This window comes from Anarrhichthys ocellatus, unplaced genomic scaffold, assembly GCF_004355925.1.
Source record: "Anarrhichthys ocellatus isolate YVR2014 unplaced genomic scaffold, GSC_Weel_1.0 scaffold39, whole genome shotgun sequence".
In the NCBI taxonomy this organism is placed as follows: domain Eukaryota; kingdom Metazoa; phylum Chordata; class Actinopteri; order Perciformes; family Anarhichadidae; genus Anarrhichthys; species Anarrhichthys ocellatus.
The window spans coordinates 3,293,367-3,319,146 of record NW_022280069.1 but is presented as its reverse complement, the minus strand read 5'-3'; the positions used below and the strand labels follow the sequence as shown (position 1 = coordinate 3,319,146).

The following is a 25,780-nucleotide window of genomic DNA, read 5'->3' as shown; positions in this document are numbered from 1 at the left end:
GGGGGGGGGGGGGCTCTTATCCCACCTGTTAATGTGGTTCAACCTCTGAAACTTTGAACGGGCGCCCTCCACACACATACACACACACACACACACACAGGGATGCCGGCGCTCGCTGAGAATCAGCCTCCTGGTATAATACTGCTTCAGGGAAACCTTCAGAACACGCACCCTCTCCACCGTGTAGGCTCGGTGACCATCGCATTCTCAACCGCACTTCTTTTTTCTTTTTTTTTTTATTCATTGAGACAGTGGGAGAAAGAGAACGGACCTGTATGTATGAATGCACTGCTTCTTCTCTGTTCTAGCCATTTGTAAATAGACTTTCAACAGGAAGGGATTTATTTAGTTGTGTTGTTCCTGCTTTTCTCTCTCTCATAGCACGAGCTATTCTTTGATTCTATGGTTCCTCTCTCCTTTCCGTTTGACACTTCTTCTGCTCTGTCTCAGTGACTCACAGAGGCTATGTGAATCTGTATCATATGAAAATATGTGTAAATGCTGCTGATTTCAGTCAAAGACAAATCTAAGCGACGGTACCCTGTAAAGAACACCTGTCCTCTTGGTTCTACCAGTCCGACTCCCTGAGCGTCTCTGTTTCAGCGTCCTATAAAGCTCTTGTGGCAAAGTTGATTCAGTCGAGACTAAACCTCGATGTAACGGCTACATTTTAAAGGTGCATTGTTGCATTTAATCCATCTGTCGGTCTGGACAGAGCCAGAAACACTTTCAGTGACAAAAACAGATCATCTGGCATCATATTGTGTTTCAGTTTTATCCTTAAGTAGAGATTGCTTCAAAGAAAATGGGTGAATAAATAACATGTTCTACGAAAACAACAGCGGACAGGAGTTCTTGAATGCTACTTGATGTTTGGCTTTGCACAGAGCGGTTCAACGAGAGGAAATGGAGGGTATGTTTCTAACCCAACACACAGGGTGTCTCTCGTTCATGTGCCAGAATGTATAAAGAAATGACAGGCCGTGTGCTCTGAAGTACTTTTGTGCTGCTTTTACCTGATCCCTTTTCTTGTTGTTTTTGCAAGTAATTGTTTATTTTTTTAAACATTTTTTCCTTGTGTTCTCTTACTGCATAATTAGTATATTTCATCCTGGCCCAAGGTAACTGCAGGGAAATCAGAGGCACCCTTGCTTCCAGGAAAAAACAACAAAAGGGTTTACATGATAAAAGAGGATGACTGGAGAACACAGGAATGATTTTAAGACTTCAGAAAGTACCGGTGTACTTGGAATGTTTCAGTTGTGTGGGAGTAGGTGAGAGGATTTTTGTCAGTATTTGAAATAAACTTTTACATTAATACGATTTCCTTGTTGTTTTTGTTGATGTTGTGTGTTAGTTGGGGGCCTACTACATGCTGAAAGGAGAACTACCTCCCTCTGTCCACCAGGGGGAAGCACAATCGTTTATTTGTCAGCGATGGAGTTCTGTCTTTTTCCATCATTCCTGACGTTACATGGAATATTTTAGTAGAACCAAAGGTTAAAATGTCTCACAGACTGTGATGACAGGAAGTCTGTCGGCCTTCAACTTAAGGAAATGTATCAATAAACCCTCATGTGATATATAAAGGTTATGACTATATCTAAATTACACGTCAGTGCAGCCTACAGCCTTTATTTTTCTTTATCAGTCTAATATCAGTGTCAGAGTTTGGAATGTCATTTATGAAATGTAAACAGATCAAAGGACTTAAGCCACCGGAACTGCTGGATAACACAACTTCACTTAGATAAAGTCTTTCTAAAATGCAATGTCACAGTCTAAAAAAAAAAATGTTTTTATAGCTTCTAATATTGTAATTATCTTTAAATATATTATTATTAGGCCTTATTTATATATAATATATATTGTATAGAATATATTATACAGGCCTTATTTGGGCATCGTTTCCGGTAATGACTCCTTGGTCTGCATATTTTCAATTTTGATGTCATGGAAAAAATTGGACAAAATTACAAAAATACTTCTTTATTTTCTTCATATTTTATTTTAAAACAAACGAAAAGACAAAACCGTTTGGAAAGCCGTTGGGTGTTTTTGGGTGACGTAAAGCGGTGACGCAGCCGCGTACTGGCGCACCCACTCACTACTGATACTACTTGAGGCGACTCCACGGAGGCTCACTTCCGCCATGGAGACTCACTGAACGCAATAGATTTAAAAGGCTGGCTCATTTTTTATTTTGGACACAGGCTAGCAGCGTTTCACTATCGCACCTAATTTCTTTTTTTAACGTAAATACAAGCGTAACTTCCAAGATAATCCCCAATGAATATAATTCCGACTACGAAACGAGCCGCGTTTAACGTGACTGGAGTCATGAGCTGTTTTATTCAACCTCAAAATGGAGTCGCGGAGGGAGCCATGCGCTACGGCTCAGGAGAGTCAACCCCGCAGATAGCCATGGGCTCGGGGAAAGACTCTCACAGTAACGGTAACGTGGTGGGGTCCTCCAACGACACGCCGAAACGGCCCAAGATGCTCCTGGGTATGGACTACGCGACGGCGAAAGCGCTCCGGGAAGACAGCCAGGGCATCGACGACGACTCGCTGCCGTGTACCCCGGATGCAGACGGAGACGAACACGACGTCTCTGGTTATTCTGCGGTTCTGGAGAACGACACGAGGCAACTCATTAGCCGCTTCCTGGAAGAATTTACTGGACTTTCGAAATCTCAGTGGAATGAAGGCAGAGAACTAAAAACAATGAAAAGAGTCGTAGAGGACGTTTTGGAGAAACACAGATATGCATTCAACGGTAAGGGAGTAGTGACAAGAAGTGTGTGTGGACGTTAAGTCACTGATGGCTGCTCATAGCCTTTTTAATTATTGTGTTTTTAGCCATTTACTCTACTTTTACAGTTTAATTAAATCCATCAGTTATGACTAATTACACTGGAAGTAGATTGAGTGAATAGCCTCACATAATGTTGCTTTAAATGTACCAACAAAACGGATTTCTGACCCTCAAACGTTCATTTTTTTTGTCCTTTTTTAGGCATGATCAACAAATTGTCATTGGACGATAGAAGTGACGATACCAGTTTTGTCAGATTGGTAGCCAAGAGCCTGTTTGCAGACGGAACCACAAACTGGGGCCGTATTGCCAGCCTGGTGGCCTTCGGGGCCGTGGTGTGTCAGTACCTGAAGGAGAAGGGCCGGGGGAACTGTGTGGAGCTGGTGGGGCAAGAGATCTCCACGTACCTGCTGTCTGACCAGAGGGACTGGCTGGTCAAAAACAATGCCTGGGTGAGTCATGACTAATGGCTGAATGATGTAAAGGGGGACAGAGTCACTCCTTGCACAACTGCTCTCATTGTGCAACTGCATGACTAGTGAACGTGTTTTGTCACACTCGGATTCCCGTCTAATATGTCTATATTTAATCCTTTGGTTCCAGGATGGATTTGTCGAGTTCTTTCGAGTAGCAGACCCAGAGTCCACTGTGAGGAACACGCTCATGGCCGTGGCTGGATTTGCTGGTATTGGGGCGACACTGGCCCTGTTGATCAGGTGAATCTTTGGACACTCAGAGACTTACTTTCACATGGTGGATGCCTTCTTTTGATCACCTTTCCTCCGCTTTGAAATTGGACTTTGATGGACACAAACTGCTGATGAGCAGTTCCTGTCGTCTTGTCTCTGGCTCCCTGCCACCCCCAGCCGAAAAAAAATAAGTTCATACTTTTGGCTGTTAACAGAAAAATGGACGGACTTTTGCCCACAACAGCCAACTTTCAAAACAATTAGGGATTATTTAAATTGCAGAGAAATTTATTTTTTCTAATATGTGTAAAAATGTGTATATGCAAATTAAAAACCAACAGTAAGGGGCAGTCAGTTGACCTGATTTTTGCTTAATTGTCACCTCCATTATGTTTACCAGTTTGTTCATGATTATATCATAGCTCCCCGGTTGTGATGGTGTTTTGTAAGTAAGCCCAAGGCCAAAGCAGGAAGGGAAAGCTGCATTTGTCCATGTAATGAAGGCCATTTCCATAGAGCCCATTCATTACCCCTGGATCCTTTGTAAGGGCACCTCAGGGATTTGCATTTGGGTGTAGCTCTACTTCCTTGTTATGAAAATGTTTGGAGACGAGAAGCAACCACATGCAGGACTCTTTGGCTGAGCAGCAGCCTGGAAAGTGTGAGTCTGTTGGAAGAAAATGAACACGGACTGCGAGTCGGGGAAGACACAGATTGTGCTCATCAAGTGCACGAAGCTGACCATAGTTTGGGAGGAAAGCAGTCAATGATTATTAGCACAGATCTGGTTGTAAGCTAACACATCTGTATAGGTTGAGAAAATAAACTTTACATGACTTGACCTTTGAAAACTGTCTTACTGTGAAGACGGGATACATCTACACTCACACCGGGTTTATTGTGCTGAAATACAGTGCTGAAATACAGCTCTCACTCTAACGCCTCAGCACATGAGAGCCTTTTGATGTTTAGTCACACCACGACCAGAGTCAGAGCGATAGCTGTCGTTTCCTAGAAATTCGATGAGGCGGATGCAGCCTGAGCAGAGTTGCAATGGTGGTGTGTTATCTGCAAAGAGCTGGTGTGCGACAGCTGAATGCACCAGCTAGACTGTGAAACTGGGGTAAAAAACAGTTCACAACATCCTGAAAGTTGCATAACACTGTCTACTTCCTGGGTTGGAAAGCTCTAAACCTCCCTAGAAACTGATGACTTAAGCATATATGTATTTGGTTAGGATATATCATCGTTAAACAAATATGTGTTTGTTTGGGTTTGGTTTAGTGCCCCTGATGCAAAATAACAGCCATTTCCTCTTTGATCCTCTTGCAGCTCTGATGTGGCTGTAGACTATAGTTCCTTTCTGCTCTGGTGTACTGACGCTTGTAACATTTAAACTAGGAATAAATAATGTTTTTGCACTTATTCTCGTCTAAATGTCATCTTGAAACCTAAGTGCAGATGGTCGAACCTGAAGCGGGGGGGATCCTTGGTGATAAAGTGAGGCTGCGCCCTTGTTTGTTCAGATCCTCCCGTTGTGTCAGGTTACAGGACAAACACGGCGCTCATCGAGGTCTTATGTGGAAGTGGAGTAGAGCCTCTCCATGGTGACGATCCACGGCGGACCTCCCCGTGTCCTCTCCTGCGGCTAATGTTAGCCCGCCGCCGTGGTTACCCCTCTGCACGGTTCATTGTGAAGAACGGGCTGCTCCGCAGTGGGGGAATTGAGGCTGAGGCAATAGCACAGAGCGGGTTGCACCATACACCAGTGGATTGGGGGGTGCAGAAAAACGAAGCAGTGTCTTGGGGCTGAATATGCAAAGCGCACAGTCTTTGAACGGCCCGTGTGTGTGTGTGTGTGTGTGTGTGTGTGTGTGCGTGCATTATCCTCTCCTTTACTTAGAAAGATAAAGCCTTAATGTTGCTTAATATCTGGATAGAGAGCATGCCTTTAAAAATAGCATCCAAATTGTTATAAATTTGCAAACCACTTAAACGGTCTTCATTTTTAGGCCTCAGTATTCTAGTCATACTGAAAATGAAACTGTTGTGGTTCACAGTAGATGTTTAGGCGTTCTCAACTATGGTGAGATGCCAAGTTATCTTTCACAGCACAAAAAAAACCCAACAACAATGATGAAGTTGTTGGCAACATTGTTCCTTTGAGAAAACTACAGAGCTCCTCTAGAATGTTGGTATTATTTGGCTGTGTTTCAGCGCTGTAGAGGAAGGCTGGTAGAAAGGTGAACACATTCCTGTCATGGGATAGTTTAAGGAGTGGTTTTGAAGCTATTGTTTACACATACCTAACATTTGAGTACTGTAGGGGGTATTGATTGTATTCATATCGCAGCTGCCCAACCCAGAGGATACCAAGTACTAGTCTGCACTAAACCTGCTCTGCTCACATGACCTTTTTAAAGTTTCTGTGCATTAACTTGAATTCCGTTTTTGATTTTTAAAGGAACTTAGTGGTTCCTTGCAGACATGTTTGGGGGATGTGGGCTTTCTGGTGGCTCCAACAGGGAAGTCTGTTTTATCGACACTTTTGTGAAACTGTGAAACTTAAAGTTAGTTTCACAGTGATATAAAGCCCATTTCATCAGGCCTCATTTCTCCGTTTTCTTCCTTTCCACATAAACCAGTCCGCGGCAGTTTGTAACTTGAGCTTTGAGGAACAGCCAACGGTAGAATTGGTTGAAGGCCTCTCCACTTCCCCGTAGCAACAGCCCGCCCCATTTTTAAAAAAAGCAACTTGTTTCTGGGAAGTCAGCTGACTCACAAGTTTATCTTTAACAGGAGCACTCAGCTGCAGAGTTACTGGTTAGAAGCTGCGAATACTCTGAATTCTGGTCCCGAGATGCAGAGATAGGTTAGCCGAATATGCTGCGGTTTGAAGTGAAGCGGCGTAAAAAGGAAACAAGTTTGTTAAATTAGAAACTTCAGTAAGTGCTTACAGGCCATGTCAACAAAATACAAGTACACAGACTGAACAAGTCCTGCAACATCCAGATGTTACTAGAGCTGCTTCTCTGAAAGAGAGCTAAACTTGTAAAGGTCTGAAATGAGCTTTATTCACTGCAAGACACTATTTATGTCTGCAGCCCGGCTGTTTTATCCGCCACTGTTAAAATCTATACACTAATGAAGGAAAGACTTCAGACCTGATGTCGTTAAATGTGCAATATATATTTCACAAAACTCATGACATGAACGGTTGATTCCAGTGTTTAAAAATACATTGTCGCTTCAGGGGCAGTATTATTGTTTGGGGTTGGGAGGCTTCTGTACACCATATCTTACTGTACTTTGTAATTATCAACATTAGTAGTTATTTGCATTAAAAACATACTTCAAATCATTAGGAAATATTCATATATTTTTATTTTAAAGGCAGGGTTGGTAATCTTCTCCAAAAACATTTCAAATGCTCAGACTAAAAAATAAAAACACATTTTTACTGATTAGAGCTTAAACGCATCATAATAACATTCAATGCAACCTCCGTTAACGTTAGCTGTTAGCCAAGCAGAACTGTGACGCCCACCGCCAGCTAACCGCTAACGTTAGCTAGCGCAGATGTCTTCACCATGTAGTAGTATTATTGGGGAGGGGGGTTAAGGTGCGTCCCCTCAGGTGTATTAGCACCACGGTCTGCTGTCCCAAACCTACTGAAACATGACACAGTATGTGAATGGCGTTATGTCATTGTGAATGCTTAACTGTCAGAAAGCGTCAATAAGGGGAATGAATAGTCGCCGAGGCATGCGGTTACAAGACAGAGCAAATGTTTGAGGGTGTTAATCTCACACCCTGCTTGTCGTCTTTAACGACATCTTACCCTCCGGGCTTTGCTGCGCTGTTTTAATCTACAATTCATGTGCAGAGCACCCCGAGGGTGTCCGCTCAACTCTCTCCTCTGTCAGGTGACTGAGCGTAACATGTCAAGTGAATGTTCTCAGGGATTTGCATAATATGTAGCTCCTGTTATGGTGCTTCTGCACTACACTTCCCAGAGTACACTGGGTGTAGTCCACACTTCTTCCCTTGACTTTTGTCCTGAAGTTCGAGTAGGAAGTTTGCGTACTTTTTTCGCCAACTCATTTCTTATAAAACTATTTTTATTCTGCAATTACGGGCGTTAAAAACCGCCACTTCCTCTCTGCGAGAAGCTTTTTCCCTGGAAACGCGGGCATCGCATCCATCAGACTTTATGCAAAAAGCCTAATTTTTGCATATGTCATCTCTCTAAAACAAACCCTGCACTCACGTAGTTCCCTGTTATATCAGCTATTTTTGAATTACACACAAGCCCTCTACTCATTCCTGCAATTCTCTATAAATGGACGTCGGCGTTCTGTTTAATCCGGTTTGATGTAAAGCAGACAGTCTTCGTTGGTCCTGGTAATGTCCATTAGCCCAAAGGTGTTCATACAAATGTCTGCCATTGCTTTGCATGAATGAGCTGGTGAATGTTGAACAGTATGGAGTTATGGGATGCGGAAGTAGAGGACTAGCTTTAAATAGTGAGATATCACAGGTCAAAGGGCTCTCATTCATCAGCGCCGCATGTCTGAACTCTGAACTTGTGGTGTGTGGATACTTATCACATATCCAATTTAATCCTACTGGGTGATGTCGTGTTCTCGTCTGAGCTGAGTCATCCCGTCTTTTGAAACTTTATTCTTTGACTGTTGACCACAATGCAGTATTAATAGACGGCTTATCCGCGTTGGCAGCTCTGACCTGCAGGCTGCCCATCGTCTTTGTCGCTGCAGGAGGAAAATAACCATCCATGAAGGATTACAGAGTGCTGTGAGCCTGATCTAGTAGATCAAGTGCAACAACAGCCAGCATAGGCCGACACACTCCTCACCAACCTGTTAGCGGTATTTACCTTAAAGCTTGTGTAAAAACATCAAAAATCTAGCAAGCAGAGAAGCTTGTGATTCTTAGCTAAAAATACGGTGGCGTTGAGGAGCTGAAATTTAGAAAACGTGTGCAGACGGCCAAAACACGAGTAAACACGCTAGATGTAGCACAGACGACTAAGAAGAGACACGCATTGCTGTGACTTGTTTTTGTCATGTTTGTGGATTATGAAGTTATTGAAGTTGGCTATCCATTAACAATGTTGGAAAATTCGCTAAGTATTTTTGATTAATTTTACCATTGTGCTCACATGATTCAGATATGATTGCAATCATCTGTAATGTAAGAACGGGCAGCAGAAGATTATATTATATGCTAACCTCGGTCCCTGGCGTTACTTCATTGTTGGCTCATGACAAGTTATTTACTGTCAGGAACTTTTAACCGCTTCTGAAACCGTCTCAATTTAATGCTCATGCCTCCATATGACCAATGAGTAAACATGAACATCAGCGAGAGGATTGGCTGTTGAATAAAATGAGAGGTTTTATAAAGGGACTCTGGTGGTCCGAAACACTACCGCTTCTGTCCACAGGGACCGCCAAAATCAACACAAAATGAAAGTTCCTCCTTGAAGCAAAGTGATTGATTTCATTTTATCAGTCATGTCAGTAAAACTCGTACCAACAGTTTAACTTGCTTGTCCCCTATTGCAGGGTTTGACAGTTACTGTTGGCATTATTGCCAGCTAACATGACGTTCGCCTGTTGCATAAGTAATTGTGCATTTTGTTCCTTTTTGTTTTTTAATTGGCAACTTAATAATAAGCAAAAGGCTAACGCTAGTTAAACAGCAGATATCTACAATAACATCTGAATCAAAGGGTCACTTTGTTAAAATAAACCAAAAGAAGACTTTAATTTGAGCTCAACACCACTGACGGATAGCTGACATCAATAACTGGACCCGGCCGTGTGCATCACTTTCCTCTCAAACTGTTTCGTCTGCTACTCGCAGAGCTTTTCTGTGTTTCATTGTGTTTTCTCTATTTGCTTTCTTTCTAAATGCTGAGCATGTTTGTCAAATTGCTGAAAATGTTTTCTGAATTAGCTTTAACTTAAAGCATTAGTTTCTTTTTGTCTCCATTACTTGTGATGTGAGTTTTCATGAGCGCGTTGCCGATTCCCTCCAGTCTGTTCTGTTCTGAGACGGCAGCTCTGTCGTCGCAGTCTGCTCTCTGTGCGAGAACACGGTGTACTCGAAGCGGGTTGCTGACCCTGCATCAGGTCACTGGAGGCTTTGTTTCACAGAGGGAACAGTTTGTAACAAAGCTGGTGTTCTGTCTGGAAGGGGAGAGATGTTCCCAGCAAAATGCACAGCTTATTATAGACGGGAAGGAAGTAGGACATTTGTTGAAATAATAAAGCCTTGGGAGTGTACACTGGCACACATTCAGCTATCTTCACCCCATGATCAAGACTAAACATGCCAGTGGTTTCCCTCTTCATTCTTCCTCCTTCTTAATCCAGTTTAAAATACGATAAATTGACTGTGAATTTCTTTGCATAGACTCAAAAGTGCACAATGAAAAGAGTGCAAATCCTTTTATTTACAGGAAAACAAGAGGAGAGCCATTTTGTTAAATGTAAAGGTGACAGATATACACGTATTTTCTGCATTGTCACTTCCGGGAACCCGATTTCTTGAACGTTTCTAAACGTGACAGCAGTGTGCAGCTCTGTCTCCCAAAAATGACACCTCCATGAAACAAAACGGCTTCGTTAATTACGTCTCAAGGGAAACTTATTTTGTCGTGGATTAGGTTTTGCGTTTGTCGTATCACAAATAAGTTTCAAACACGTCTGCAGAATATGGAGGAGGGCGGCGTTAGCCGTCACCCAGTGGATCGTTGGTCATGACCCGTGTGAACAGAGTACTTTTGTTGCATTTTTGTTTTGGTTTAATTTCATTTTAAGCTAAATCATGTGTTTTTTGTTTACTAAACCTAGCCCAGTGGTTTTGTAGCTGTTTTGTTTCGATGTGCAACGTTACCATATGTTTCAAACTGTTCAAAACTGCGACTGTAATTCAGGAGAAAACATGTTCCACCCACAGACTGTATATGAGAATTGGACGTGTTCATCGTGACGTCACTCATTGGTTTGTGGACTGATGTTATGAAATCTTGAGTTCGGCAATTTTGCTTTCGCCATCTTGGCTTTTCGCAACAGATAAACAGAAGTGACCATATTTGGACTGAGGATTGACGTAGAGATGCTGTATACGTCTCTGGTAGAGACCTGTCAATCACAAGGTAGTCCCGCCCTAAAGCATCCCCTGCTTTATGGTCTATGACTCTAAATGGACCATAATGTACTAAATGAACATCATGCTGTATTGAAGAAGACATGAAACTAGAGATTGAGACCATAAACTCATGTTTACAATGTTTACTGAGGTAATAAATCAAGAGAGAAGTAGAGTCATTTTCTCATAGACTTTCATACAATTAGACTTTTCTTTTGCAACCAGAGGTGCCCTCTGCTGGTCAGTAGATAGAATGCAAGTTTTAACACACCTGCATCGGCTTCACTCAGCAGAACTGGAGGTTGCCGCCTGGTTTCCCCCAAAACGTCATTGAGAGAGCAGTTTAGTTGGAAGGGAACGTAGTTTTGTAGGAGACAGGATGTGTGTCAACAGATGTGCATCCGTCCTATATAATAAAGTCTAAAGATGAGATAATCCTTTATTAGTCCAGCAGTGGGGAAATTTACAGGTTCACAGCAGCAAAGTGGACAGTGCACACAAGATACATGATAAAGTCTACGTAAGTTGAACAGCAGACTGGTTGCAACATGTAAACACATGTGCTCTATAAAGAAGCTGTACTCCAACTACACTTGTTCTCTCAAACACTCCGACCCAAAAGATAAAAATGCAAAAGATCCGAACTTTTAAAGCTGAAGCCCCGTCACACCTACAGTATGCCTGCTTAAGTTTAAAAATGTGGTTTGGATCAAATCTGATTCCTGACCAGCTGCTTGTAACCACATGTTTGACAGTAAGCAGGTTTTTGTAGTGCCAGTAAATAGTCTCTGATCTCCTGCCTTCATCACTTCTCCCAGTAAACGAGTTTCTTGTGCACCTGTAAACGCACCAAGTGACTCGTACAATCTTCATAAAAAGACCAAAGCAGAGATGCTGATTTCAACCTTTTTGCCTCGTTTCTTTTTATCGGCGATACGGTTGTTATGGAGCTATGAAACTGGGGGACAAACATCTGAGATGTAGGTCACCCATTTCCTTTTTTTAGCGTCTGAACCCGTATGAACTGTGACAGAAGATGCATTGGCTGTGGGGCCTCCTGCGTCGTGTTTGCAGAAGCATCGTGCCTCTTTCCATTGACTCCTGCTAATTCTGGGTCAACCCGTGACAGGCCCGGGCATGTTTGAACTCAGAGCTCCAAGGTGTGATGTTGTTATGTCTGGACGAACCCTCAGGTGGGTTGGAGGGTCAAACGGTCAGTGTCTGTTACAGCTCGTCCCCCCCGCCCGTCCTCACCTTTGTGTTTGCTGAGCATTGATGGTGGTTGGTTGACGTCGGCAGCCTCGCAACATTCCACACAACAATCTGTAGAGCTCAGTGGTTGACCAAGCTGAGGGGGGGGGGCATTGTTTTAAAATTAAAACTGGGCTGCTGTTGGTCATGTGTTTGTGTGGTCCTCTGGCGAAGCATGTGGCTGAGAACAATGCATATGACCGATTTCTGCCATGGCGGACGTGGAGTCATGCATCTCAGGATCACATGTTTTCTTTTTTTTTTGCGATGGCTGAATGGATGACTGTGTTGAAATCCTTGTTTCAGCTGGAGGATGACTCTTAGAGAAGTTCAAGGGATGACCTCATTGCCAGCAGGATAATTACCCCCCCCCCCCACACACACACTCTGTTCTACCCTCATCCGAAGCTGGGATCAGCACTCGGTCAGCAAAAAATGAACACAGAACCTTCTGGAAATGAATCACGTGAGTGCATCTCCCAGCGCTTGAGATGAAAAGTCACTACTCAAGCAAAACCACAGCTTTTTAGGTTGTGAGGCAGATGGCAGTGTTGAAGGCGGGACCAACATGATGACTTGTATCCTAATGATGCCTACAATGTGGAAAATATGACCATGATCACACCAAGCTAGACTTTGTCCTGCGTGAAAAATGGGGCCAGTTCGTTGGCGAATTGGGAATGTAATGTCATCCGGCAAGGTGCTGTGGTAGTCATTGCTGGTCAGGGTTTGGGCATCAGATAAGCCTTCACATTCAAAGTGGACTTCCTGGATCAGATGTCATTGACTATATGCTCAAATATCACAACACCGACCTTTTCCAGAAGGTGTTTGAAGGAATGAAAGAGGGAGGCTGAGTTCACGCGGTCCGAGTCCTCCACCTGTAGAAAACTTAGATAAAAAACTTGACGCAAAATGGCACAAGCGACTCCTGCTGTTTCTACGTTAACGCACGGCTGCATGTAAATGGAAATATTAGAGGAATATTGTTTTTTTCGCAATAAGGGGCAAAAAAAAACAATATTTGGTGCATGTTAGCGTAGCCGTTGTCACTGAGCCCCCTGCGTTGTCAACACAGGGCTGTTTTTGGTCTCAGTGCCTGGAAAACCTGTTTCCGCTGCAGGAAGTTACCTTTTATCTATGGAATGAATTTTTGTTCTGGCCAATGAAATGGAAAAAAACATCTGTGGTATGTTAGCGTACAACTGAAATAGTGGCAGCTCTCTGTTTCCCCGTCCACAGTTTGAGTGTTTTTCCCCATTTCTTACCGTTTTCACACTGATTGCAGCGCTCTGAACAACACCAATTATTTTCCTTGTTTTTTTACTTTGGAAGGAATTTGGGGAGTTTTCCGCACCATGGATTTGGGAACTAAAACAAAGAAACTACTTTCTAAGCCCGTTTTAAGCCTAAACTCAGACAACCCAAAATTAGGTGTATTTAACAGGACTAGGATCAAATATTTTCATTGTTTCTTTATTTGGCTTTCCCACAGTCTCGGAAGAAGTGTGTGGGGTTGTGTTCAAATCGAAACAAGAGTCTCCAACACAGCTCAACCGCCTCCATACATCTGGTATAGGAACAAATATTTAGGTGAAGTCTCGAAGCAGAATCTTTTCATTTAACTCGTAAATGTACGTTGCTGACGTCTGGTCATTAGAATGTTGGCTCTACTGCTTCATCACATCTAAGCGGGAGAAATTCTGTTTAAAGATTAGCTTGATCTCGTTAACCTGAGCAATCACTGTCACATGTAGACCTTGAAGATACAGAATGTTCTTATTTCCAGTGAAATGATTCTGTTGTCAACCAGCATCAGAGACATTTCAATCCTCCGTCATGTGGCGTGATCGCTCCTTCCTTTGATCCAAACCAGAGATTTGTTCATGCGTTTCTTTTTAGGTACACTTACGAACCACAAGGACATCAATCTTGGTAAACAAAAGACTTAATAATCCGTTCTGAAGTTTTTTGGTATTAGATGTGATTACATTTCATGGGATCACAGCCAGACATATTTGCTTCCTGACAGAACAGAGCCTGGGAAAGAAAACCCTTTGCGTGCGTGCGTTGTTATTGTTCTCTCAATCCCTTTATATTGTTTGTATTTAGCATATGGTTTTGGCTGGAGTGTGATCAGACCGCATTAATTCAGAGTTTTGGAAATCTGACAGCAATGCAAACAAAATCTAATTATGTCTCGGCTTTCATTACAGCTCCACCAAGCAAGCAATGTTCTTTATTGTAATCTGAAACGAATGACTCTCCGCTATGTGAAGCGGTTTCCTTCTGGTTGAGTCCTTTTGATTTTCAGAATCAGACATGCTGTCTTTTTTTTGTCTTTATTAAACACTTTCCTCCATCTTGTCAAAGACAATACCTACATTACCCACAATGCAGCTTGACCGGCATGAATTCAATCAGAGATTGAGATTTGATCAGTTGAGGTTAGTTTATCAGATTCTGCCAAACTCCCCCTGGAGCCACAAGTCTTGTTATACATTTGTCCCCAAAACCCCCCCCCCCCGAATGCTTCTGGGCATTTTCAGTGAGTTTCAGGGGGAAAAACAAATGTTGCTTAAGAAGCTGTTTTATTGGACGGAGGCTAGTTTTCACCCTCCAATGTTTCCACAGTGTTTATTCTGTGAGGAGAGATGTAGCTCCTCCAGTTGAGATTGTGGTTTTCCCTCATTTCTTTCAGGCACTGTTCCCAAACAACTGTCTCATCTCCTTATAAAGGTGTAGTTTCTTCTAGTTATATTTACAGATGGGATGAGTAGATGATAAATCCACCAGCCTGGAGGAAAGGATATCAAATCCACCGCTTTCTCTGAACTTCAAACAGCTTTTAGGTACTTTCCAAAACACCAATTATCATATCCAGAGTACCTTCGCTGAGCTTTAGCAGCACGGACTGTACATTAGAAGTGGAATGAGATGTGAATCTGCACACCAGGAAAATGCCGTCCTGTCAGAATGCGAGGCATTGTCCAGACTCTGGTAAATGTTTTACTCAGCAGATGAAGTTATTGTTGTCAGCGCGTGGTTCCCCTGCTGCATGCCACAGAGCGCACCTACAAACCTTTTATGAAAATACACAATTAGGGGCTTTTCTGTGAGCTTTACTATTGTTTTGTCTCTCAAGGCCTTTCTGTGAATTTGGGTCAGGGCTGAAATCTTTCATCCTCTCCCATGATGACGATAGGGGGGGATTACAGCACAGACAAAATAACCGCTCAGCTGATAACCAAAGACACAAAGAGGCCTGCCAGCTCCCGCCTGCTGCCCTCATATTACCAGAAAGAAAGCTGTTTGGTTAAAGTGTTGATCCCCGTGTTGTTAGTCAGTCATTTCACAGAGACAAAGAAAAAGGTTGCTCACTGTCATTAACGGAAAATGCTATTTTATCAAAATAATCCACTCAAATTCTGCCGTGAATGCTTTAAATATTATTTAAATATGCTTGTATAAATATTTGCGATATTTTGTACTTTGGCTTAATCCACAGTTTTAATCCTCCTAGAATTCAATCAAAGTTCCTTTAAACCAGCTGAGAGGTTTAGCAGTTTAGGAACCGGTGTCCATCAACACCCAGGGTTCATGTTTGAACAACGTTTCAAAGGACGAAGCTACGGATACTTTTTTGTTTTTCTTATTGTCGACAAATGTCATGAAAAGAACACAACCATCAATGAACGTGTCCCACTAACAAGTATCACCTGGAGCCAAAGCCTGATGTTTATTGGTCTGCAGCTAAAGCTCCATTCACACTCAATCAGGCTGCTCTGTTACGATATACGAAAGGTAATACGCTGTAGTTTGTTGATATCCCTCGAATCAATTCGCACTTCATACTTCAGTAACGCCACTTCCGTAGATTATTTTACCCGAACCACAAAGTATTTCACCATCTTTTTCGAACTAAGTGGTTTCCTGTGAAGAACGGAAGCTTATTTTAAAAATACTGTATTCATGTAACGAGTAGAAATTGACGCACGAAAACTGAGGTGTAACTTTTTTCCTGATGCTGGAAATACTATAGCGCACAAAATGTGTATCAATCCGCCACTGAAAATAGTCCCCAACAAATGCACTTTCTACTCCTGTTTGAGAAACGTCTTCTACAAATGTCAGTGCTCGGCTGCTTATGTGAGACTACAACGAGAATGAATCGTATCCTTTAAACCCCTGCATGCATCTAAACTTCTAGTTATTAAAAAGTTATCTATGTCATCACAGTTGATCAAGTAAACACTGAAGGACTCTGTTACCTCCTGCATTGATAACACCTTCACAATAAAATGAGCGTTAACAACATTATGTTTTTATTGGTTAACTGTGGGACATTTTAACTGAATAAAAAAGAGTTAATCATTCATAATGCTGAATTTCCGCACCCTTATAAACATTGTCGGGACAAATGAATAGAAGAAACTGTACAAAGATGGAAGTTTATTTATCCTCTGTAAACAGGATTAACTGTGAATTAGCATTAAAAGACATTGGGTGTGAAATGACTGCTGCGCACTTCCCCCGGGGCCAAACATGGTATTAAAAGTAAACCATTAAATCTGATTCGTGAATTTTTTTTTTTTTCTTCTAAATGAAGCGAAAGCTCATCGGGGCTGTAAGTCAGATCAATAGTGCTGAGTGTGGGATCAAACTCCCTGAGAAACGCCTGCGTGGGTGATGGGAGTATCATGTTGAGTGGATGTAAAGCAATTATGACGGATCAGTATCAGTTAACTCATTTGACCATTGGCATGCTTCTCAGATTAGGGTTTGTCATCGTGGCGTCACCCATTGGTTTGTGGACTGCCGTTATAAAACGTGGAGTTTTTGCCATCGTCATCTTGGATTACGGCCGTTGCATGTTTTTCTATCTGGCCGTTGCATGTCTAAATATGGTGACCAGAAGTGACCATATTTGGACTGAGGAGTGACGTAGAGACCTGTCAATCACAGTAAGCCCCGCCCTAAAGCATCCCCTGCTTTATGGTCTGTTTGACTCTAAATGGACCATAATGTACTAAATGAACATCATGCTGTATTGAAGAAGACTTGACACTAGAGATTGAGACCATAAACTCATGTTTACTGAGGTAATAAATCAAGAGAGAAGTAGAGTCATTTTCTCATAGACTTCTATACAACCAGAGGAGCAGAACCGGAGGTTGCGTCTGTATAAAGTCCTGTAAAGCTGTTTACATTGTTTATCAGGCATGAAAAACAGATCGACCAGTGGATTGGCTTGTCGCACAAGCACAGATGTCACATGTCGGCGTTTACTTCCCATGAGAAGCAGCTGACCTTTCTAAGTCTTGTGTGTACTTTGTGAACAATGATAAAAGTCACAGCTCAGAACACTGAGCTGCTATCCGGTGTCCCGCAGAATGAAATGTGCGTATATGTTTGTGTGCAGGGTGTTTGCCGTGGGCCGGTCAGCGTGTCATCTGATACCGGTTTGTTTGTGCAGGAGCTGCTCTTTGCATTTTCGGCGACAGCTTGCTTAAACGGTGACCTGCGGTGCGTTTACACCTCATTTGCTCGGTATAAATGAAAGCTTTTCACAAAACCACAAGTGTTCATCTGCTGACCAGAGGAGTGTTATTTACCGATTCTGTCCTGAACATCGAGTTTAAAATCAACATTACTGTGTTTGGACTGTTTTTCATTCATACCAACGCGGTAGAGGAGCCTTTGAGGATTTTGGCAACGCTCTCGAACCAGTGGCGACTGACGTCACATGACCCGTCACATGTCAAGTTTTTTTTATTTTTGGTTTTCACAAAAACAGGAGCTTAAATGAATGGTGTTTTGGAAAGTATGCTAATTCGCTCTCTTGTTGAGTTAGATGAGAAGATGGATACCACTCATGTCTGGGCTAAATATGAAGCTGGAGCAAGGGACGGTTAGCTTAGCATAAATACTGGAAACAGGGTGAAACTGCTAGCCTGGCTCTGTCCAAAGTAGAAGAATGTGCCGGCTCCCTGTACGTTATCCTTGACTTGTCTCATCTTTACAGTAAAACAAGTTGTTTGTACGAGGGACTACTTCTGTGACTTTGTGTAGTTTTCTTGTCCCTATGAGGTTGACGGGCAACCAGTGGTCATTTTTACACTTCAGAGATATGCGTTAGTTTGCTGCAGAAGTGCTGTTAGGTGGATTTTGGATCTTTGGACAGAGCCAACTATTGCAGCCTAGCTAAGCTAACCATGACCTGGCTCCAGCTCCATATTAACTAAACGGAAATGAGTGCTGTCAATCATCAGCCTGTTCTCACACAGCGTCCGTAGGTATACCTACGGAAATCAATACCTTATAGATGTCAGTCAGTTTGTATGTAATCATGAACCAGGAAGTGCAAAGACCGCAAAAAATCCCACAGGGTGGTGGGAGGTAGTTCTTTCACTCAAGAGACCGTTTGAAAGGAGAAGTCAACGTTGATTTATTTGTCACGTACCTTTCGTACTTAAGTAACCCCAGTTCTGTATTTTAACCCAAACCACAATCCTCTTTAAACCTAAAGAAGTAGTTTTGTTTCCTAAACCTAACTCGGTTGTTTATTTTAAAGAGACTGTATGCATGTTAGGAGTGTAAATTGACACGTTACTAGACTTTCGTAGGAAAACATGAAAACTGAGGAGTCTTTTTACTTTTAGACTTTTAGATATCGTACAAACGTACGAGGATCCGTTGCTCTGATCTATCTCACCGCCAACATATTAACCGCCACAGAGTAAAGCTGTTGACATATTGTACAAATGCTACCTGCTGGTTTTGTTCCATTTTATATTTGATGGCGCAAACGGCAGTGAAACACAAACATTTTTTTGTTTTTGCTTTGTTTGTACTCGAACCACAGAAGAAGTTCAGCAAATGACAAATGACGCAGACGGAGGACGTCGAGTATAAAGTGCATAATCTGAAATGTGCTATAAACAACTGTGTCCTACTCATGACTGCATGTGAGTAAACAGTGCTGTTCACGTCCCTCTGTGCGCACACACACACACACACACGTGTGTTCAAGGACACAAAGAGAATATCACACAAGCAGTGATATAACTCTGCTCAGCTATTTTAAAGTTTTATGAGCAGAAAGAGGTGTTCAAACCCGACCATCGGAACTCTTCAGTCACTTGACCCCTGACTGTGGGGTTGTAGGAAATGATATACAGTTGTGTGAAAAAGTGTTTGCCCCCTTCCTGATTTCTTATTTTTTTGCATGTTTGTCACACTTAAATGTTTCAGATCATCAAACAAATTTAAATATTAGACAAAGATAACACAAGTAAACACAAAATGCAGTTTTTTAAATGAAGGTTTTTATTATTGAGGGTAAAAAAATCCAAAACTACATGGCCCTGTGTGAAAAAGTGATTGCCCCCTAAACCTAATGACTGGTTGGGCCACCCTTGGCAGCAACAACTGCAATCAAGCGTTTGCGATAACTGGCAATGAGTCTTTTACAGCGCTGTAGAGGAATTTTGGCCCACTCATCTTTGCAGAATTGTTGTAATTCAGCCACATTGGAGGGTTTTCGAGCATGAACCACCTTTTTAAGGTCATGCCACAGCATCTCAATCGGATTCAGGTCGGGACTTTGACTAGGCCACTCCAAAGTCTTCATTTTGTTTTTCTTAAGCCATTCAGAGGTGGACTTGCTGGTGTGTTTTGGATCATTGTCCTGCTGCAGAACCCAAGTGTGCTTCAGCTTGAGGTCACGAACAGATGGCCGGACATTCTCCTTCAGGATTTTTTGGTAGACAGCAGAATTCATGGTTCCATTTACCACAGCAAGTCTTCCAGGTCCTGAAGCAGCAAAACAGCCCCAGACCATCACACTACCACCACCATATTTTACTGTTGGTATGATGTTCCTTTTCTGAAATGCCGTTACTTTTACGCCAGATGTAATGGGACATACACCTTCCAAAAAGTTCAATTTTTATCTCGTCAGTCCACAGAGTATTTTCCCAAAAGTCTTGGGGATCATCAAGATGTTTTCTGGCAAAACTGAGACGAGCCTTTATGTTCTTTTTGCTCAGCAGTGGTTTTCGTCTTGGAACTCTGCCATGCAGGCCATTTTTGCCCAGTCTCTTTCTTATGGTGGAGTCATGAACACTGACCTTAATTGAGGCAAGTGAGGCCTGCAGTTCTTTGGATGTTGTTCTGGGGTCTTTTGTGAACTCTTGGATGAGTCGTCGCTGCGCTCTTGGGGTAATTTTGGTCGGCCGGCCACTCCTGGGAAGGTTCACCACTGTTCCATGTTTTTGCCATTTGTGGATAATGGCTCTCACTGTGGTTCGCTGGAGTCCGAAAGCTTTAGAAATGGCTTTGTAACCTTTTCCAGACTGATAGATCTTAATTACTTTGTTTCTCATTTGTTCCTGAATTTCTTTGGATCGCAGCATGATGTCTAGCTTTTGAGGATCTTTTGGTCTACCTCACTTTGTCAGGCAGGTCCTATTTAAGTGATTTCTTGATTGAGAACAGGTGTGGCAGTAATCAGGCCTGGGTGTGGCTAGAGAAATTGAACTCAGCTTTCCAAAGATGTGATAAACCACAGTTAATTTATGTTTTAACAGTGGGGGGGCAATCACTTTTTCACACAGGGCCATGTAGGTTTGGATTTTTTTTTTCCCCTTAATAATAAAAACCATTTAAAAACTGCATTGTGTGTTTACTTGTGTTATCTTTGTCTAATATTTAAATTTGTTTGATGATCTGAAACATTTAATTGTGACAAGCATGCAAAAAAATAAGAAATCAGGAAGGGGCTAAACACTTTTTCACACAAGTGTGTGTATGTGTATGTGTATGTGTATGTATATGTATATGTATGTGTATATATATATTTGAGAGCACACACACTGTTTAGTCGTAGAGGAGTTACAGATCCTCTGCTGCCACAGATGTAATGTGTTTACTTCGTGTTGATCACTCTCGGGTAGCTCATAAAGGGGTTTGTCCTGCGACCTCGGTATCTGCTGACTGAGAGCAGATTCCTCTGATAAATCTGTGATAAGTTATCTGACCTCTGTGAGAGCAGGCTGTTCACGTGTTTGATCTTGAACATGCTGCACGCCGCCTTTTTTGTTCCTCTGAACTAATGCCACGACACACACACACTGAAGGTTGTTGATCACCGCTTTTCTTTCTGCTTTCATATTGGTGAACAATCTGGAGCTGAGACCTGTTGTGAGTGAAGGTGAAACAATCCTGTTTATCATGTCGTGGGTCTGTAGTTTTGTGGATTTGAACATCGTTTCTATCGGTTTTAATAATTATATACTCGCCAGTCAGACTGAACAGGAAACTAAAGATCAGACGAGGTCGTAAACTATTTGTTTGATCTAAATCTATTTATTTCGAGGTAAAACTGAGAATTGGCACAATTGATATCGAGCTAATCCCTGTCTCAGTGACGTGAATAACATGTGAGAATAATACAGGCCAATATCACAGTATGAATGTGAATATACACATTACAAATTATGGATTTGATTGATTTTACACAAATATATTTAAAGACGCAAATATATTTTTCCCCCACAACTCAGAAAACTGTTTGCCTACGACTACAGCAAGTAGGACAGGTCAAAGATGAACCAGGAAGTCTGTCTGAAAAATGTCTTGGTGTAACAGAGCACACATCTGAACCGCGGTGTCCCTCTCTTAGTGCGTCCGTGGTGAACTGTGACGAATGGTTCGGGTGATAATACAGTTCACCTTTTGTTCTCTCTTCTGACGAAGTCTGGCTGACCTGGTGGTTTGTTTGAAACCTGTCTGAAGGTTTCATTGTTTTGTACAATCGTTTTATTATTGAAGCACACAATGGCCAAAAGTACATCAGACTCAAGTTCTAATAAACCAGAATTATCCTTTATAGCTGAGATAAAGGTAATTGTATGTTCCTCTCTTCAAAGTCTGTCAGTTTTGGGAGTTTTTTAGATTTTTCCTCCAGTAACTTGACAGCATCTCTCTTCTCTTAATGGATCTCACGGATCCATGCAGGTATTAATGTTGGGAATAGTCATCACAGTCTCGTTGACATCAGCTAATTTTACTGTGCAAATATTATTACCGTGAGCTGAACTAGTGCCTCGTATCTTCAGACCAATCAAATCCAACGGTGCATAGCCTTCCTCTGATGTTTTCTCTTCAGAGATCAATTCCTAATTGATTTTTAAACATCAGAAATGAAAAGGAGCTGCATCCACATCTACTATTTACTCATGTGTTCCCTTATCTTCCGTGTGATCCAACAAGGCCCCCATGGCCTCCCAAACAAAACACCCAGGTTGGGATAGTTTGTCTTGAGAAAATAGGTGTCGACTGAAACTGCATCGAGTTTGCGGCGCTGAAACACGAGAGGCGTGAGACGGACGGGAAGGAGACGACACTCCCGTGTGATGACATGAAACACCGATTAATAATAGACGCGAGTGTCCTCTCTGAGGCCGATCCGTCCGACCGATCAAGGACACCCACTTGGGGTGAAGGAGAAGCTTTATGTCCCCAGACTCCTCAATCTTTACTCACCAATGTAACCAGACATCTATTCTTGTTTATCTCGTTTCCTATTTCCTCCCCGTGTCTTTGTTTATTGTACACAGCTTAAATGAGTTGTGTTTGTTGTACTGCAGAGAGCTAAACCCATCCCATCAACTTTTAAATGATGTATCATCAGAGACAACAAACTTCTGTCAACTATATTTTGAATTATTCTTTATTGGAACAGTCCTAAACCCAAAGACGGCAAACATTTGATGCAGGTATCTTCCTCCCCTGCTGAAAGCCTGAAATATTTTAGGAGGCAGCACATCAGAGCAAGCTGGCCCCCGCAGGTGTGTTGATAAACCTCAGGTGTCTGTGTCACATGCATGTGGGGGGGGGGGGGGGGGCTACGAAGTGCGCATGGGCCGCGCTGCACTAGCTCAGTGATCCGAGGCGTTTCCAGGCTTCGCTTAATGTCCACCCCCCCCCAGACCCCGTGAGTCCAGAAAAACAAGAGCTTAGCGTGAAGGAATGCAGAGAGCCCTTCACTGGACCCTGAAGAGGCTCCGCAGCACATACAGAGAGCAGCAGCAGTGTTGTTTCACTTTGCGCTTGTGTTTTTCTCTTGATCATGCTCTGGTTTGCTGCTGTGTCTTTATCGAAGGCTTGTTGCCCGATAGAGTGGGGATGATGGAGGCAGCGTTCTGAGATTCTGCTCAGAAACCAACGCCTTTGGTTGCAAAATCATGGAAAAGCAATAATTTTCTTGCACATGACTGAATGTTCCAGGAATGCAATCGCATCGTTTGAGCACGTTTTCTCCGTCTGGAATGTGCAGGTCGTGTTGTGGCTGGATGGTTCACACTGATCTGATGTCAGTCTGCATCCAAATGATGTCTCGAGTATGAGGCGAGCGCCTCGGGCTGATAACCTACACGTATGGTTTGTTTACTGAACATAACTTGTTTCTTTACGTGTTCAGGTTTTCTGAAGTTTGTCTTTTCCTCGTCATGGCCTCAGGTCACATCCAGATAAGCATGTTTTTCTTTCTGACGGCTTTCCTGTAAGTCTGTGCTTCATCAGCCCCCACAGAAAGAATGTTCCCTGCTTTACCTTCAAATAAAACCTCACACCTTCGGTGTTTTGAGTTAAATACTTGCCAACCTTTGCCTCCTACACACACACACACACACACATCTGACTTAATTAAAAGGCCCTGACGCTGGAGTCTGTGGACGGGGGAAATACACGTCTCTGTTTAGAAAATTTGAGGCAGCGTTTGGCCGTCTCCCCACATTCTTTCACTACGCTCGCCCACGCTCTTAAAGAAACATCGCTCGGGTTTCATGTTTTCATGTCACTCCTACAGAAGTTTCAGTCTTTGGCCGTGCTGATAAGAGCGGCTGTGTTTTGGTGATATTCCACCCCAAATTAGGCTTTGCAACACGATACACTCCAACCCCTTTAGACTTAAAAATGTCTCACGAAAATGTAGTTTTAGTATCTTCACGTAGAGCAGAGTTATGATCAGAAATGTTTATTTCCAACAGCAGCAACACGAGTTCAAACAAACTACTGCTAATACTAACTAATATGTAACTTTTAAAACAAACTGATTTATTCACGTTAAAATTTCCCTGTTAAATTACAGTAAACTGTCTATAGTGACTACTGTAAATGACTTCTGACAGTAATATACTGTATTTCTACAGTGTTGCCATTGTAATCTACATTAACCGTTTCTAACTGTTATACTGAAAAATGTTCTTCATAGTCATTTGAGCTAACCAGTCAGAGCGACTGACGTAGTATAAAGAGCGAGAGCGTCCGCGGGGGGGGTTGGAGACCAGACGGGTCAAAAAAAAACAAGACTTTCACTCAGAAGACAGCTGCTCGTGTCCCGTGTGAAACCAAGTCACTGTTGAATTATTTTACCCTCATTTTGTTCCATTAGTTACGTAACAAACATACTTAAGGACACTGACCAAGCTGCGGTTTGTTTGACGAGTTGGGAGTGAGAACATTTAGTTCAAGCTGGGTTTGTTTTGTTAAAGTGCCATTTTTAAAGGCCAACTCATGTCCCCTTTGTCCCATCTGGTTTAGAGTGAGTCAGGTGGTGACCATGTGAGAAAGTCACAAAGTAATTCAAATTCCTCAATCTTGTGCTGTGGGTCATGTGGTCTGATGCCGGTGTCATTGAACTTTGTTCCCAGTTAAGATTAGCCGACTATGGAGCATCCGGCCGGATCACGCAGCCGGACACCCTTTAAACAGGAAGTGACCTCATGACTGAATGACGGTTTCAATCAGCTGTGCGGTCCACCTTCTCTGCTGGTTCAGGTCTTAATGTTCCATTTGTCTGAGCGAGTTTCATTCCTCTCCCCTGGTTCCTGCTGGCTCTGTGTTCTCCTTTCATGAACGAGAATGAATGAATTTAACTTCCCCGTTATTGTCCGCCCTCCTGTTTTCTGACCTTTCCTCCACATTGTCACGCTCATCATTGCCATGGCAGCAGAAACTTTGTACCACATTCATGCCGACCTGTAAACTGCCAGGCCTTGATGTCGTTTATAGTGTGCCTTGACGAGGCAGTCATCTGTTTGCTCGCCCTCTGTCCCCCCCAGCTCGTCTATCAGCCGACTGTGTTTGCTTCCTCCTAAATTAAATTTACCCTGTGGTGCGTCTCAAAGACCAACTCACAAGAGCAGGCTTGTCTTTGGCAAAGTTGTATACCTGTAAAACGCCCGTCAGCCCACAGCTCCCTCTCTCATTGCTCCCATTTGATCTTTTTCTCGCTGCCCTTCTGCACAGCGCTTCTCTCAAGCGAGCTGCAGCTCTTCTGAGATAAAGTGCAGAGAGCGGGGCGGTTTGTGTCTGTTTGGGAGGAATTTGCGGAATGATGATTAGGACGGAGGAAGAGACTGGGCAGACTTCCAGAGAGCCTGGGAACATCGGGTACTAATATAACTCCACCAATAGGGTGTGAACCATGTAGAAGGGAGATTGTATGTTTGTTTGGAGGCTATTCGAGGCCTCGACCGAGAAACAGGAATAGCAAGAGCTTTTACTTTGGTTGCAATTCATTAAAGCTTTTCAGCCTTGGCCTTTGTCCCTGCTGTGAATAGCAAGGTAGACTTGAAGCGCTGCCCTAAAAAAAGACAATTGAAAGCCGAACCTGGCAGCTGCTGGATATGCAACTGCCGTTAGCGCCTCTCAAGTCAAGATCCAACCTGCTCTTTTTTATTAGAGTCACCCAGGCGTCGGTTTTTCCAATTTTCCTTTTGTTTTGGGTAAACAGGATGGTGTGTGTGTGTGTGTGTGTGTGTGTGTGTGTGTGTGT

At 42.7% G+C, this 25,780-nt stretch overlaps 1 protein-coding gene across 2 annotated transcripts in view; it reads left to right on the top strand.

Moving 5' to 3' along the window:
* Positions 1–2,116: 2,116 nt before the first annotated feature.
* Positions 2,117–25,780, top strand: part of mcl1b (MCL1 apoptosis regulator, BCL2 family member b) — a 31,470-nt gene continuing 7,806 nt past the window's right edge. Inside the window, exons 1-3 of one of the 2 annotated variants that reach the window (XM_031867393.1) lie at positions 2,117–2,779; positions 3,020–3,270; positions 3,422–3,534. In XM_031867393.1, the coding sequence (XP_031723253.1) occupies positions 2,290–2,779; positions 3,020–3,270; positions 3,422–3,534 (854 nt within the window). In that variant the 5' untranslated portion in view covers positions 2,117–2,289. Of the gene's footprint in view, positions 2,780–3,019; positions 3,271–3,421; positions 4,933–25,780 lie in introns of those variants that run through there. The other variant, XM_031867394.1, reaches the window with a different exon arrangement.